Raw genomic sequence first — 16,248 nt, forward strand, 5'->3', positions numbered from 1 at the left:
GACCAGCCAGAGCAACAAAGTGAGTTGATGTCACAAAAAATTTAGCCAGGTGTGGTGGTGTGTGCCTGTAGTCCCAGGGGAGGCTGGGAAGGGAGGATTGCTTACGCTTGGAAGGTCAAGGCTGCAGTGAGCCTTGCTGGCACCAATGCGAATACATTGGGTGACAGAGAATGGGTATAGGTGACAGAGAAAGACCCTGTCTCAAAAAAATTACTAAAAAAACTTTTTTAAAGGAAAAAAAAAAAACAGTACTTCCTAACATTTTCTTAACTCCACCTAAACATCAGCGTAATGTGATTATGATTTAGTACCTAGGTTCAAATCTGTCACTACCAGCCGGGTGGTCTTGTATATTTTACTTAACCTCTGTAACCTCAGTTTGCCTATGTATCAAATGTGTATAAAAATCACTCCCTCAAAAAAAAAAAAAAAAAAAAAATCACTCCCTCAAATGGTAGTTCTGAGAATTATGTAAAATGGCTTGTAAGCCAAATGTTTAAAACAGAAGTCTGCTACTCAATGAATATTCACTGCCTATTATATGTAAGACATCATTAATTAATATCTTCCCCTATTTTCCTCTCTAGGCTTGCTTTTAGATTAAAAAAATATATTTTTAAAAAGTATTTCACACAAAAGTATGCCACTTGGGAAAAATCTACTTAAAGCTACCAAGTTTTTCTCCATTTTCAATTATGGAACCGCTGTTAATAAAGAACAGGTCAAATTTATAAGGCAATTAAAAAATTTTTTTTGCTAAGAACAACACATTCGCCATTTACTTGATACAATTATTACTTTGGATTTACTTTGTGGTTTCTTGGTCTAATTTATTTACATGTTAAAAAGCTTATTATGCAAATTCAAGAATGAATGAAAAGGAAAAGATAAGTGACTGACAAAAGTATCTGAAGTATGCCAACACACCTCTTGTGAAAATCACCTTCCTGTCTTGGAAGTTTACAAGGTGGAGCTGATAGATTGTGAGAAACATGGAAGTCTCTTGTTCTTGGAGCAGGGAGGAGAGGCAGTTAACGGTTAAAAATTAAATTGCAAAATCTCTATCAAATATGGGATATAGTGATTTGAAGTATGTCTTCTGAGCTAGTCTCTCACCCAGCCTTCTAATTCTGAAACTCCTTTTGCAAAACACAACTGGTATGGCTTTGCCCCTGATAGGTCCATATAATAAAAATAAATAATCTATTTCAAGAAAACGGAGACTGCTGCCTATCATTCTAATTTGAGTTTGACCATAATCCTGGACAATGAAAGAACTGAATATATGACGCATAGCTTCTCCGTGACTCAGTGTGATATGGGAGACTAGCCTTCCTAAATACTCAAAAATCCTCTGCTTCTATAGAAAATCACAACACATGGAAAAGTGACTTAGAATGCAAAAAAAGATGTATGTTCTATTTTCCAGTGTGACAATGTGCAGAACATAGTGTAATATGCAAAAACCAACAGTTGTCTTCTCAAACTAGTGGTAATTCTACCTATAATGAAGATTTTAAACAAAAAAGAAATAGTGTTTACCAGGGTCTGGGGATAAGAGAGATGAGGAGTTACTGTTTTATGAATACAGAAGGCTTCAGTTTGAAGTGATGAAAAAGTTCCGGAGATGGACAGTGGTGGTGGCTATATAGCAACGTGAATATACATAATGCCATTAAAACTGTACACTTAAAAATGGCTAAAATGATAAACTGTACGTATATTTTACCACAATAAAAAATTTCAATGTTATTCATCTTAAAAACAACACTAGATAAAACAAGAATGTGTTGTTATAAATTCGTGTTCATCTAGGCCAATGATGAAAATCCCCTAAAGCAACAAAATTAAAATGAGCACCCAATCAGATTGAGTGACTCAACATAACAAAACCATTTTGTCATCATTGAAAGCTACTAGACATGCCAGGAGACTATACTTACTGAAATACTGAAACACATGTGCACATACATACACATACACACACACGTGTATATATATATATATATATAAACATAGACATGTGTATATATATGTATACACACATATACACACACACACACATATATATACATAGACATATGTTTATGGCCAATATAACAATAAATTTGTATAACCATATCTTTATTAATCAAATAGTGAGAAAAAAAACTCTGGTGGGGTCAATATATACTGCAGAATTTAAAAGATTGTCACTATAGCATGAATCAGACTTGCACACACTCTTCAGATGTAGAAACTATTGTAACGAAATAGCTGTGAGAACAGTGTCTACATATCTGAGTCTCCCACTCACACTATCCCTTACACCAAGAAAACTGGGTTGGTTTCCATTTGCTTACCACTAGTCCCAGAACGAGGGTGCGAACTCTTTCTCCTATCTCGGGTGAAATGTCATTGCCAAACTGCTGCAGGGTAGTAAGGAACCTTTTCAGCTTGCTGAGTTGCCTGGCGCCACAGGCTGGGGGCAGCTGTTGATTAGCCAGAGAGGAGGAGGAAGAAGAGGAAGGCCCATTGCTGAAGCCATTGGGTGGTGAGGGGGCGCCATTCAAGGCTGTAGGAGAATGGCTCGTGCCATTAGTTACTGTCAAGAGCACAAAATCAGAAGGAAATCATAAACTTACAGAGAACATGCATGAGGAAATTGCCACCAAGTTTCCTACCATTTACATCTACATAAAGGTTTTATAACTTTTTAAATGTTGGGACTTTTTAAAAATGCTTGGACTTCACATGGTTACTACATCCTCAGGTACTCTATAACTAAATGGTTCTACTCCTCATACTGTGTGATGGTATCCTGAACAGAGGCTGATAATAAATGGAGTCTGCTGCAACCCAGGGCTAGCCCTGCCTCCCATGTGCACATATGCCAACCACCTGAAATGTTTCAAAAATAGAACAGACAGCTTCGGATGTCAGCCTTTTGTCACAGGCTTACATCAATATAACAGGACTACTCCTTTCCAAACTGCTCCCCTAGAGAAAGTGTACATTTGGTGGAGACTAAATTTATCATTGAACATTTTTAATCATGTTTTGTACACACAACTGACAGCTGTGTTTATAGGAATAGGACTTTCAAGTTTTAACCTTCCACCACCCAATTAGAAGGCTATTTTCTCCCCCTTATACTTCTTAACCACTTCTTTAGGAAAAATGCATATTTTATGTACAAAGCCAAAATGGATATGGTGTTTAACAAGGAGTTATTTCAAGAAATCAAAAGGAGACACCTCAATTCAGCCAAGAACATGGAGTGGTGATAATTCAGTAAACTCATTTCTGATAAAATTTGTTTGAACATCAAGACGACAATCCCTGTCACTCTGTAACCCATTAATATGTACACTAAGTACAGAAAAAGAAAGCAAAACGTTGATAATCCATAAGAACCAGAATTAAAAAATCTGCATCCTTTGCACTAAAGAAAATGTTGATTTTATCATGTTAAGTCAATTAATTTGATAAGCAGACCTTTATCAAGCCCATCTTTTTAATTTAATTTTGATATAGTTTGAAAATGTTTTAAGGACGATGTCATTGTTAAAAGTTTCATTTGACATAATAAAATGGTTCTCTTGTCCCAAATGAGTATCATAATAATCTGTCAAGATATGCCAGCTCACCAGAACATCTCACAGGAGACATATGCCCACCCCTGTGGCTTTGGGTAACAACAAACCAAATATAAGATGACAGCGTTACAACTTGGCATTGCACAATCACCTGCTCCTTACACATTTGGAAAGGTCTTTTAAATGGCAGCGCAACACTGCATAAACAGCCTGAGATGCGTATTTTGCTAATCCCTTATAGTCCCACAGATCTATTTTTGCCTTTTAGTTATTTTTCATTCATATGGATTTCATGGCACATGGTGTGCAAAATAGCTGCATCCGATAACATTTACCAGTTTCACAATTCCTTGACAACAACTTCAACCTGGATTTTGAGATTTATTGAAACAAAGTTACTAACTATCCCTAATGAAATATACAGGAAAGAATGGGAAGTTGCAATTCAGTCAGAATTTTCTGTCCTTTCCTTTGGACTGTACCAAAAGCAATACACTCCATTGAGAGAACACAGGACTTGAGCCAAGCAGGAATGGAGTAAAGTTTTAGTAAGAGTCTGACAGGTTCAAGACAAGAAAGACACAACTGAGCGCAACGGCTCACGCCTATAATCCCAGCACTTTTGGAGGCCAAGGTGGGAGGATCATGAGGTCAGGAGTTCAAAACCAGTCTGACCAACATGGTGAAACCCCGTATCTACTAAAAATACAAAAATCAGCGGGGCTTGTTGGTACATGCCTATAATCCCAGCTACTCAGGAGGCTAAGGCAGGAGAATCGCTTGAACCTGGGAGGCAGAGGTTGCAGTCAACTGAGATTGTGCCACTGCACTCCAGCCTGGGTGACAGAGCGAGATTCTGTCCCCCCAAAAAAGGCAAGAAAGGCACTTCTCACTTCAGAAAGTTTTCTGTATGATATTGTTGCATATCAATACCCCTTTTAACTCAAGGATATTATATTTTAACATTATTTGCAACTGCTCTAAATAGATGAAAATGGTGTTAGAAGACCAGAAGTAACCTAGAAATCATAATAGCACATTTCCATGTTCCAAGTCATGCTGAACAAACTAAAAGAGCTCCACATTAAGATGAATTAGAAGTTATAGTGGTAACAACTGGAATTACAGACAAAATGCTTCTTCATTTGCTAAAATCATAGCAGACTGCAACTTTGAAGCAATAATGAAAAGGAAGGCAAATATTGGCAGTCATACAAATTATACCTAAGCTATGATACTCCTGTGCTCAGTAACCTACTCACTGGCAAACAAATTTTTTTTTTTTTTTGCTTCATTTCTGCATTATACATTGATGCTGAATCTTATTTTCCCTTGATTTTTCATTTGCAGAAAAAAAAAATCTAATTTAAACTTTAAAACTGAAACTCAAAAGCCTGAAATGACTACTTACATGTTGTCGGTGTAAATGAACTGGTTCTTGGAGCTCCTTGAGTAGTTGGGGGAGGCGGCATCGTTGGAGGAGTCAGCCTAGATTGTGTCTTCACATCCACAGGTGAGTCTGGCATTGTGGAGTGCTTCTCAGTACGATCTGGAGGATGCCACCAGGAACATATTATTTTACTCCTTAAGCACCTCAGTTTTTCAAGTGGGGTTTATCTTTTTTAAAAGCAAGTGAACAGAAGAAATTCAACATCTTCTATCAATAAAATACGCTTATCTACTGAAGTTTAAATCAGGATTTTATCATCCAAACCCCACTTAAGAAAGTATAGCACAGATGGCAGGACCTCATTTGTAACTAGGTTATATTATATCCTATTGTTATTTCTGGCTTAGGCAGATGCTACCTTGGTAGTGTTATATGCAGCAGCACAACTGCACTGGAAGCTGAAGCCAATGTTAGCAAGAGGCAGAAAATAGATGAGGAAGTGGGATGATAATGAACCCCTCATGACAGCTCAGAAATAACAAAAACCTGAAGTCTGTTATGCAGGTGAGATACTGGTAGGAGCCAGCTCTTTGTAATGATTTTCTGTAACACCTGCCATCCCTTTGCTATCCTTAGTTTCCTGGCCTCTTAGATGAAACAGGTTATTGTCTTCCAGACATATTTCGCACTTCAATTTTTCCTGCCCTGTTTTAAAAATCACTGCTACATAAGTGAAATGTGTTATACAATGAAGTGAAGCTATTATTTACTTAGAATGTGTAAATTTATGACTTGCCATTTTAAAAACATGAAACCTATACTCCAATTAATAATTTCAAACAGGAGTAAGAATGTAAAAGTCCCAAATGGAGAACTAAAAAGAACTAGACACTGCTAATATCGTTTTCATGAGTTTGTGGCAGACACGAAGAAATTTACTGATTACCCAATAATGGACATTCATACTTCCGAACTGCTTTCTCTTAAGTATACTTTTCCCTTGACATTTTGAACTGTTTTTCTCAATCTAATCTACTTATCAAAGCAACAGACCTTTTGATCTGTTCAAAGCAATTTCTTAACACTTTGGTTGTAATAAACATTTAAAAGTTGAAATAATGTTGCTATCATCTTAAGGAAGATGCAATAAAAGAATAAAAATAATCATTCAAATAAGAGCATTTGCACAATGAGTTAGTCAACAGCAGTATCAGAGTCTATTTTTGGTTGTTTCTTTAGATCTAATTCTTTCACAAACATGTGTAGGCACGCACAAGAACACACACACACCCAAAGTGTTTTGAGGCACCTCTTGCAGTTATAGACACAAATATCTCACACTTGGACTTTTAGAAAAGTGAAGTAACTATTAAGAAAGAACAAGCCTTTAAAAACGTTACAATAACCACAGTGAGAAATTCTCAAAATTACTTAAAGGACAATTATTAAAGGAAAAGGAAAAACCCAAATTACTACTATCACAATTCCAAATCTACCTCATTCTTGTTCAAAGCAATTTCTTAACACTTGGGCTGCAATAAAACACAACATTTAGAAGTTGAAATAATGTTGATATCACTTTAGGGAAGATGCAATAAGAGAATGAAAATAATCATCATTCTAATAAGAGTATTTGCACAGTAAGCTATTATTATTATTATTGATGAGTTAACAGCAATATCAGGGTCTCCATTTCTGAATCTCTACTTCTGACTGAATAACAATGGATGTGCCTATAGTGAATAAAAGTGTTCTGGGTGAAAGGATGGTAGAGACACACATGAAGAGCATTTTCACCTTTGTCTATTGTTAAAAATTTGTCTTCAGATTGCTATTCCAGAGCATTTAAAAACCAGTAAGTCACTTATTCTAGAAAAATACAGAAGTTAGGTAGGCTTAAAACTGCTTCTTCAATAGTTAAATTCATTGCACATTCTACTCACCTCAACCAACCTCAGCAACAAGGGAATAAATAGCTTCCCACTTATGTTGCAGCTGAGGGAAGAGGTACAGCAGCAAATACAAGTCTCCCTAAATAAAGGCAAATATTTCTGTCATGCCAAGGAGGGAGGGAGAAGGGGAGGCTTGCCAGAGTCGGCTGGGAGATAACAGTGGGAACTGCTGGTCCATCTGGTTTTCATTCTGCTAACACTCACACGGAACTGTTAGAGAAGGCAGTCCAGATACACAGATTTGAAGCACGTGGTTGCACAGACAGAGAAAGGAAGAGCAGGAGGGGGAGGGGAAGTGGGAGTAATAAAAAAATAAATAAAGCAATAGGAGGAAAAAGAAGAGGAGGAAAAAGAACAAAATAGAGAGACAAGAGCCTGATGGGGGAGTAAGTTACCCTCAACAGCTTCTTTTACCCTCAGTGGCTACAAGCTGGACCTTAATGTGCACAGCCCCCTACCTGACTCAAGTTTATGAGTCAAGGAGCAATATCTAAACTTTAAATATATTTGAAGCCTATTTTTCTTTTTTTTAATAGACTACACTAAAAAAAAGAAATGATAAATTTGACAATAGGTTTCCTCCTCAATTTTAAGTTTGTATTTAAGATAATCTTTGTATTCCTATCTTCTTCCTTCCCAATTTTAGAAAGTTTTTGGTATATTCATAATTTTGATTTGAAAACATCTGAATACTGTCTTGGTCCACATTTGTACATGATTCCTATCCAGAACAGCAACATCATCATCCTTAGATTATTTTTTTAATTCTGGAAATGTCAACAATAACTACTGAGCCAATGCATAGAAAACACCACTACTTCTAACAGGAATATGAACATTCTAGCCAGAACATATGTATATGTGCACATATTTAGGGTTTTGACATTAGCCAAATTTCTGCAATGGTTAGCTTCACTCTGATCAAATGGAGTTCCAGCCCAGAGGTCCTACAAACTGAGACAAAGTGGGACCATATGTAACTCATTCTGTGCTGTTCAGTGCAATCAATCCAGGATGGAGATAGATGGTGAAATAACCAGCCAGGCCTAATCCACATACACATGAACACTCTCTGGAGCACAGAGATTTAAGATAAATTCAGAAAATGTGTTTCAAGTGTGCTGAGCCCTGTTGCATTTGTTTTGGATTATTTAAAAACTTTTTTTGAAATGTATATTCTTGAAACTTTTATAGCAAACAGCACAAGCAAGCTGATTTAACCACAGAAGCATTTCACTCCATTTCAAATTAGAGGACATGGTAAAACCAATATTAAGTTATAATATTTTTTATATAATTTTTTAAGTTCATGGAAATTATAGTGTCCTAGTATGTAATTTCCATTTTTTAGTTGCAATAGAGGAATTCTGACATATAGCCAAAGACTGACACAAAATGATTAAAAGTCAAAAGAAAAAAGAAAAAGAAAAAACCTCTGTCAGATCATGTAGCCAAGGTAAGTAAAATCAAAAAGGGCTGACTTTACTTCTACCTTAATGATTCACACTACTTCTAAAGATGATCTTCCCTCTGGGTAATGTTTCTCTCACATGGCAAATATCCAACACATAGGTACCAAAGATGGTTGATGCATGGAAAAGAAATGTGGCACATATTAATACATTACCTATATGATTTCAATATCCAGTTCAGTGTCAGGGCCTTCTAGAAGTGGTATGTTTTCCATTTCCTTTTTTTTTTTTTAACAAAAAGAAAAAGTATGGCATAATCTGCCATGGCCCTTACTTTACTTTTAGTTAGTTCAATTAGCACCAGATGTGTTTCTAAGGTACAAAAAGTAGGTATTCTGCATTTTTCTTGTTTACATAGCATTCTAGAGAGGACCAGTATAAAACAAAAACAAAAACAACAACAACAACAACAACAACAAAAAAGGAGTTCAAGTATTGGTAGGTGGTATATCTTTTTCTATCAGTTTATCAGGTCAATCATTATAGAATTCTCAGAGATGTTATGGATTAGGAGGAACTTCTTGGACCATTAGTAGTTAGTCTGAGTTAGTCATATTTGAACACGTGTTGGCTCAGCTAGAAGGTATGTACTAGAGAGGATAAGCCAAAGTGAAATGGAAGTCCTGTAGCAGGAAATAGGAAAGGAGGAAGCTAGAGAGGCATCCAGGTGGGTATAGAATTTTAATTTTTATTTCACTGGGAAAGACGGCAAATACAGTTCTGAAAATGATGCTATGTAGTGACTCCAATGTCTGGGTGTCAGATGTTACAGGAGACTATCCATGGACCACAACAGCGGTGCTGGTTGCTTCTGCCCTCCATCCAGCCTCCACCCTTCCCTGATGAGCATTGTGATGAGCCCATTCCTGCTCAGAACCCTTCCGCAATGCCCGAGAGTAAGAGTCAAATGCTAACATGCTAAGCATCATGAAATGACACAGTGGGGTATTTGGCATAACAGAAAAACTTCCTGAGTTAAGGCAGACTGGTTTCAAATCTTGACTCTTTCAACCATTAGTAGTGAGTTCTCAGGCAAGTTAGTTTTCCCAAGCCTCAGTCCCTCATGAGAAAAAATGCAAAAATGATCCTCTGTCCCTCATAGGAATGTGGTGAGATTGAATGAGATTGCACGTTTTAAACCCTAGCACTGTGCCTACTTACATTAGGTACCAACAGGTGTGAGCTTCATTCTCTTGTGCCATCGACTCCATGATCCATTCCTGACTTTTCCCTCAGTCCTAGGCTCCATCAATACCAGCCACCTTGGTACTCCTTGGCTTTTCTGCCTTTCTTTTTCTTGCTGTTTCCCTCATCTAGAATAACCTGTCCCACCCTGCACATTCTTCACTGCTCACTGTAGATCACACATCCTCTTTCAGCTTCCCTCAACTGCCCCAGGAAACAGCCATATCACATTACCTCTGCCTTTCTTTTAGCATTTATCACCGCCCTTCCGTATGATGGTCACATGTATATATTATACACCCAAACTTTCCAACTAATGCACATGGTAAGCATTTGATGGCAATATTTTTAAAAAATCCTCCTGAGGATGCTTAATAAATACGTATTAATATAGTTGTGGTTCTCACAGGAAGGACAGTTACATTTGTAACTATTAGAAATTCATTCCTTATATTATTGTCGGTTCAAAGATACCAAATTTCATGGGAAAAGACAAACACATACCATCAACAGTACACACAGAGAGAGGATAGAATGTAGGTAACATGGGAAGATACTGGAGACCTGAAATTTAGTTCAACTTTGCAACTTACATAGAATGACGTCTCACCTCATGTCTTACCACAGGTGCTGTGATCTGAATGTTTCCCAAAATTCATGTGTTGAAACTTTATCACCAATGTGATAATATTAAGAAGTGGGGCCTTTGGGAGGTACTCAGACCATAAGGGCTCTACCATCATGGATGGGACTGGTCCCTTATAAATGGGCTGGAGAGAGCTAAGGAGGCCACTTTTGCCCCTCATCTCTTCTGCCATGTGAAGAGGCAGCGTTCCAGCAACAAGCTGCCATCTTGAAAGCAGAGACTAGGCCCTTACCCATTCTGCCAGTACCTTGATTTTGCATTTCCCAGCCTCCAGAAGTATTAGAAATAAATTTATCTTGTTTACATTACCCAGTTTAAGGTACCCATATAGCAGCACAAACGGACTAAGACCATAGATGTTTTATGAATAGCATTTTTGCTGAAACACAAATAGGATCTTATCTATTCTCTGATCTAAAACCTTCAGGAGAGTCCCATTGTCGATGGAATAAAATATAAGCTGTTTAGCTTAGTCCATGTTGCAGACACTGCTGAGTTCTTATTTAACAACACTTGATGCTTTCTTCCTTGCTGCTTTCTTCCTTGCTGGAGAGCCCTGACTTTGTTTAGGTACTCATCCTCTTCCCACAATCTTTGGGGGCAAATCCTCCTTGTTGCACATTAGTCAGATTATCACAGTTTCTTTTTCAATAGCAGGCTACAGAGGTGGGTGATGTGATTCAATTCTGGACAATGGGCCATGAAGGGAGGTCTACTGAAGAAGCTGTGAGAAAGACGTCCTCACTTTCTAAACACGGACCCAGGGAGCAAATAGTCCCTTCTTTTCTAATAGGCACTGTTGATTTGTAAGTGATTACTTCCCTTCACTTTTTTGAATTCTACTTTTCTTATCTATAAATTAAGCATGTTGGATTGCATTCTTCCTAAAGATCTTTTGCAAATACTAATATTATCTGGTTTCTTTCTACAGATATGGCTTATGATCATTACAAACATAAAGATGACCACCCTGAAAACATATATTTGATAATGAAGTGACCACAAATACAATTACTTTGAAAGTGGTGATTATAACTAGCCTTCTTCTGTTCACATAAATTTCCATGTCCATAAGAATGTCTGCATATCAATTTTTCTCCCACAAACATTAAAATTAATGTCTACCTCTTTTTTTCAAATACGTTTTCAATCCTCATTACTAAATCCTCATCAACGATTTAGTTATAAAATACACATTCTAAAGTCCAATTCTCCCTCTTTAGTTGTCACCAAAATAATCACCAGGATTTTCTTTCATAGCGCAAGCTCTTAAAAGAGAATCTATAGTCACTTTCTCTGGTTCTTCATCTCCCAGTCCATCTTCCATGCACTAAGAGCAGAAACCTATGAGACTGTCTGTCTAAACATTTCTCTCCCCATGCTAGAAACTGCCAATCCCTCTAATCTCATAACTACCTTGGGAACTACCGTGTTCTTTCATGAACTTGTACCCAAGACACCAACAGGCCCAGACATAGCACCTAGTCCAAGATAGGCAGTATTAGTCCTTCTCCAAGATCTTTATATTTAGAGTTGAGGAAAGAAAAATAATCCCTCTCCAGGGGTAGAAAACGGTACCTTCCATGTCTAGAAAGCAGGTCTGCAATACAAAAGCCAGCAACTAACAGGCAGAAAGAAGCAAAGATAAGTAATAAGAGATTATCATGGCAGTGGTAAATAAAGTTCCTAATTCTACTGAATACTAGGGACTTGTCAGATGTGTAAAATTCCTACAGTTTGGGTCTTCCAAACCTTCTACAGATTCCTAGTCAATCAATCAATCCCTTCTTTGCCTAAAACCTAGATTGAGCTGATTTTCACCTAAACCAAGAAATACTGATAAAATAACCCTGGCATGTAAGGTGAAGTGCGGTAGCTCATGACTGTAATTCCAGTATTTTGGGAGGCTAAGGTGGGAGGATCACTTGAGTACAAGAGTTCAAGACGACCCTGGCCCAACATGGTGAAGCCCTGTCTCTACCAAAAAAAAAATATATATATATATAAAAATTAGCCAGGCATGGTGGCACATGCCTGTAGTCCCTCCTATGCAGGAGGCTGAGGCAGGAAAATCTCTTGAGCCTGGCAGGCAGAGGCTGCAGTGAGCCAAGATCTTGCCACTGCACTCCAGCCTGGGTGACAGAGTGAAACCCCATCTCAAAAAAACAAAAACAAAAACAAAAGCAACCCTGGCATGTAGCATCAAGATATCCTAAACTCCACCAAAACTCTGCTCAATTGTCTCTTTATTATTAATCCAAGAAACATGTACACTACTTTATCTGGCATCTCTGTAGCATCTGAAGCTTCCTCACTTCCTCCCCGAACCATCTGCATAACCAGAATCCCATGAGTCTAATACTCTCTTTCTCTGGCCTTCCTCGCTTCGCCTTTTCAGTCACTTAAGGGCTCCTCATTTTCCTGCTCTGTGATAACTACTGACATTTTCCCCTAAAATTCCTTCTTAGACCCTTTTCAAATGTTTACTCTATACGCTTCCTTAGTGATTTCATTTGTGTTATCCTTGGACTTCAGAGACAGGACTAGAATTTGTCATCCCCTACATAAAACTGGCCATGTTCTGCAACTCCTGTATTGTGGGAATAAACTCAGATAATGTGTATTGCATTCTTGCTCAAATGCCTGATACATGGTAAGCACTCTAGAAAAGGTGACTTTATTCACTCTGTGGCCAGTATGAGAATAACTGTAGTCAATATCCCTACCAAATTCTAGACCCAAACCTCCAGAGGGCTACTCATTTCTACAACCTGAATCATCTACCATCTCTTGCCTGACCTATTCAACAAGTCATTGAATGGACTCCCACCCATCTCCGATACATTCGCCAAACCACATCCAGTTATTTTTCTATGTATGCCAGTGGTGTGACCAGAGATCCTGCCTCTCTCCTCTTGTAATCTTCAAATGTCTCTTATAACCTTAAATATAAAGTCTGTGCTCCATAACAGGACACAGAAAGACCTTTGTGACCCATCTGGCTCCTGCGACTGCTCCAAACACATCTTCATTTCTGCCATGCACTCCATCCCCACCTCTGACCTCCATACTAGACAGCTGCAGTTCTCCAAATGCCCCTGGTCACTCCGACTTTCATACTCACTGTATCTCTTTCCTTGAATACTCTTCACCCCACCACTGCCTAATTAAGTCCATCATGCCTTTAAAACTCCCTTCAGGTGTTACTTCAGCCAGAAATCTTTTGCTGACAACCTTTCTGTCCCCGGCTGGCCGGGTTTGTCCCAAGTTCTCATATTAGACTGTCTAAATCCCTCTTGGCAGCACTGAGCACACGGTATTTAGACCACAATTTACTTAAGAGAAATGATGACATTTTATTTGTTTTTACAGTCCCAGCACTTAGCAGTGTCTGACACACAGTTTTAACTCAAGATGAAATTATCTATGTATCTCTTTTTCCCTCTCATCATCCAAAAAGAATTCCAAAAGAATTTTCACATTCTGGAAAAATTAATCACTAAAGATAAATCTAAAAAAATACTACTAGATTATTCAATTCACCAGTTTTCTAACAACTCTCAGTAATTACAACATATTTCCTAAGACTTTTTAGTATATGATATCAGAAAAAAAGGTTTGTAAAGCATTGTATACACATATGATCTATAGCCTCTAAAAACTGTTTTACAATAGTAGTGTCAGTGTAGTCATACATGTACACATTCAAAACAAAGAGAAAAGCATATTGTGAACCAAAAACATACTTTTTTCCACATTCTACAGGTTTTCTGTTGTTTTGTCTGTGGATGGTGGGATTACAGGTTATTTTTATTTTCTTCTTGTTATTTTTCTCTGTTCTATAACGGGCATATTTTATTTTTTACAAGCCAAAGAAAAGCCCCAGTAAACAACTGCAGCAACAACAAAACTCTATTAGGATGAATCACCTAAAATCAGGGTTAGGCATTGTGCCAAATGTTGGGCATGCTTTATCTCACTTTAAACCTCTTTATGAAAAGGTACTATAAATTTGCCCACTTGATAAAAAAGGAATTGAGGCCCCGAGGGATTGAAAAATTTGCCCAAGGTTTTAAGTCAGGTCTTAATCGAGATCTTCTTAAAGTTCATTATCATCTAAAACTACCATCATTTTATTCGTGGCCTGGAAAACTGGGATACGAATTGCACTCAGTAAACGTTAAATCTGTAGCTAGCATTACATTAAAGCTGCATCTGCCGGCGGGGTGCCGTGGCTCACGCCTGTAATCTCAGCACTCTGGGAGGCCGAGGCAGGTGGATCACGAGGTCAGGAGACTGAGACCATCTTGGCCAACACAGTGAAACCCTGTCTCTATGAAAAATACAAAAAATTTAGTGGGGCGCGTGGTGGCAGGCGCCTGTAGTCCCAGCTACTCGGGAGGCTGAGACAGGAGAATGGCGAGAACCCAGGAGGCAGAGCTTGCAGTGAGCGGAGATTGTGCCACTGCACTCTGGTCTGGGCGACAGAGTGAAACTCCGTCTCAAAAAAAAATAAATAAATAAAATAAATGAATAAAATGAAAAATAAAAAAATAAAAAAAATTTCCATCTTCCAATACAGTAGCCACTAGCCACATGTGACTATTTAAATTTTAATTAAGATCAAATAAAATTTAAAACTTAGTTTCTCAGTCACACTAGCTGCATATTCAAATTTACATGTCCCTGGTGGTTACTATGTTAGAAAGTTCAGTTACAAAACACTTCTGTCATCACAAAAGGACAATGCCATCCTAGAAAAATGACTCTGAAATGTTATCCTAGAAACAATAGCTCTGTGGCAGAAGTCCATGGAGGTGACAAGGCAGACCAAAGGGGTGGGGAGCAGGAGGATTGTCTGCAGCCTCATCCTAAACATCTTCCACTGCCATTCAGATCTTTCACTTGCTTTATATGCTGGGTTTCTACATTTGATGATGATGAGATAGAAAAAACTGAAGCCCAAAGATACGTAAGCTATGAGCTCTGAAGAAGTGCCGGCACAAGACATTCTCAGTTCAGGTGATCAGTAAACATCAAGGTGACCATGACAGTGAGGACAAAGCCACGGGCTCAGTCCTGGGATGAGTCAGTCAGCAGCTGGTTCGGAATCAAAGACGACTGAAGCACATCCCTGTGGTCTTTAACGGGAGTGAATGTGGATTAAGAGGGAAGCCAGGTGAGAGAATGAGATAAATCTATGCCAATCAATCATTATTTCTGGAAAACTAATTTCAAAAAAAAATCTTTGGCTTATCTCCATACAGGGACAACAGGAATTCCCCTTCCCTTCCTCTACAGCCCTTATCCAGCTAGCTATGCATGGCACATTTATCTTATTTTTGAATGTGTCCCCATCCAGAATGTCGGCTTCGTGAACAGAGATTTTTCTGTTTTGTTAGCTCCACAGCATTTAGAAAAGTGTCTGAAATAGCAGGCATTGGATGGAGGGATAGACGGACAGACGGATAGAATAAATGGCTGGGCGGGGGTGCAGGGGAGGGGAAGGAAGGAAAGAAGGAAGGTGGGGGAGGGAGGGAGGAAAGGAAGGAAGGAAGAAAGGTTAGTTTCTGCCAAAACAGCTAGAGACATATTAGTAATTCTCTCTTTTTTTTCAATTTTATCACTATTTTAATCAAGTAACTTAGCTGTTTGAAACAAATCCTTAAGACAGTTCAATAGAGCAAACGGTGGTTCTGCATAGAAAAATCATACTCATTTCATGAAGTAAGGAAAGATCAGCTGTCATAGGAATACCTATGGATACCAGGCATTACTTGCATGTCTACGTCCTTCAGAAATGTCATCCCTCCCACAGCTGTTACCACCCTTATTCCAGTGACTCCTGCTTCTTATTCTAATCACCACTTCTTAGAGGTACCTAAGGTACCAAATGGATATTAAGCAGCAGCCTGGGATCTAACTACTTCACTTCAAATAGGGTAGTTCTGGGTTAATCTGACTTACACCCTGGTGTTCTGTTTAAGATCTCATTTAAAAATAAGGGTCCCTGTTTAACAAAGAA

The 16,248-nt window shown here is 38.2% G+C and overlaps 1 protein-coding gene across 1 annotated transcript in view; it reads right to left on the reverse strand.

Annotated features, from left to right (window-relative positions):
• RUNX1T1 (RUNX1 partner transcriptional co-repressor 1) overlaps positions 1-16,248 on the reverse strand; it is a 136,843-nt gene that overhangs the window by 52,514 nt on the left and 68,081 nt on the right. The window contains 2 exon segments of the mRNA XM_023222886.1: positions 2,343-2,584; positions 4,990-5,127. Of these exon segments, the coding sequence (XP_023078654.1) occupies positions 2,343-2,584; positions 4,990-5,127 (380 nt within the window).

Source organism: Piliocolobus tephrosceles, chromosome 7 (assembly GCF_002776525.5).
Source record: "Piliocolobus tephrosceles isolate RC106 chromosome 7, ASM277652v3, whole genome shotgun sequence".
NCBI lineage: Eukaryota > Metazoa > Chordata > Mammalia > Primates > Cercopithecidae > Piliocolobus > Piliocolobus tephrosceles.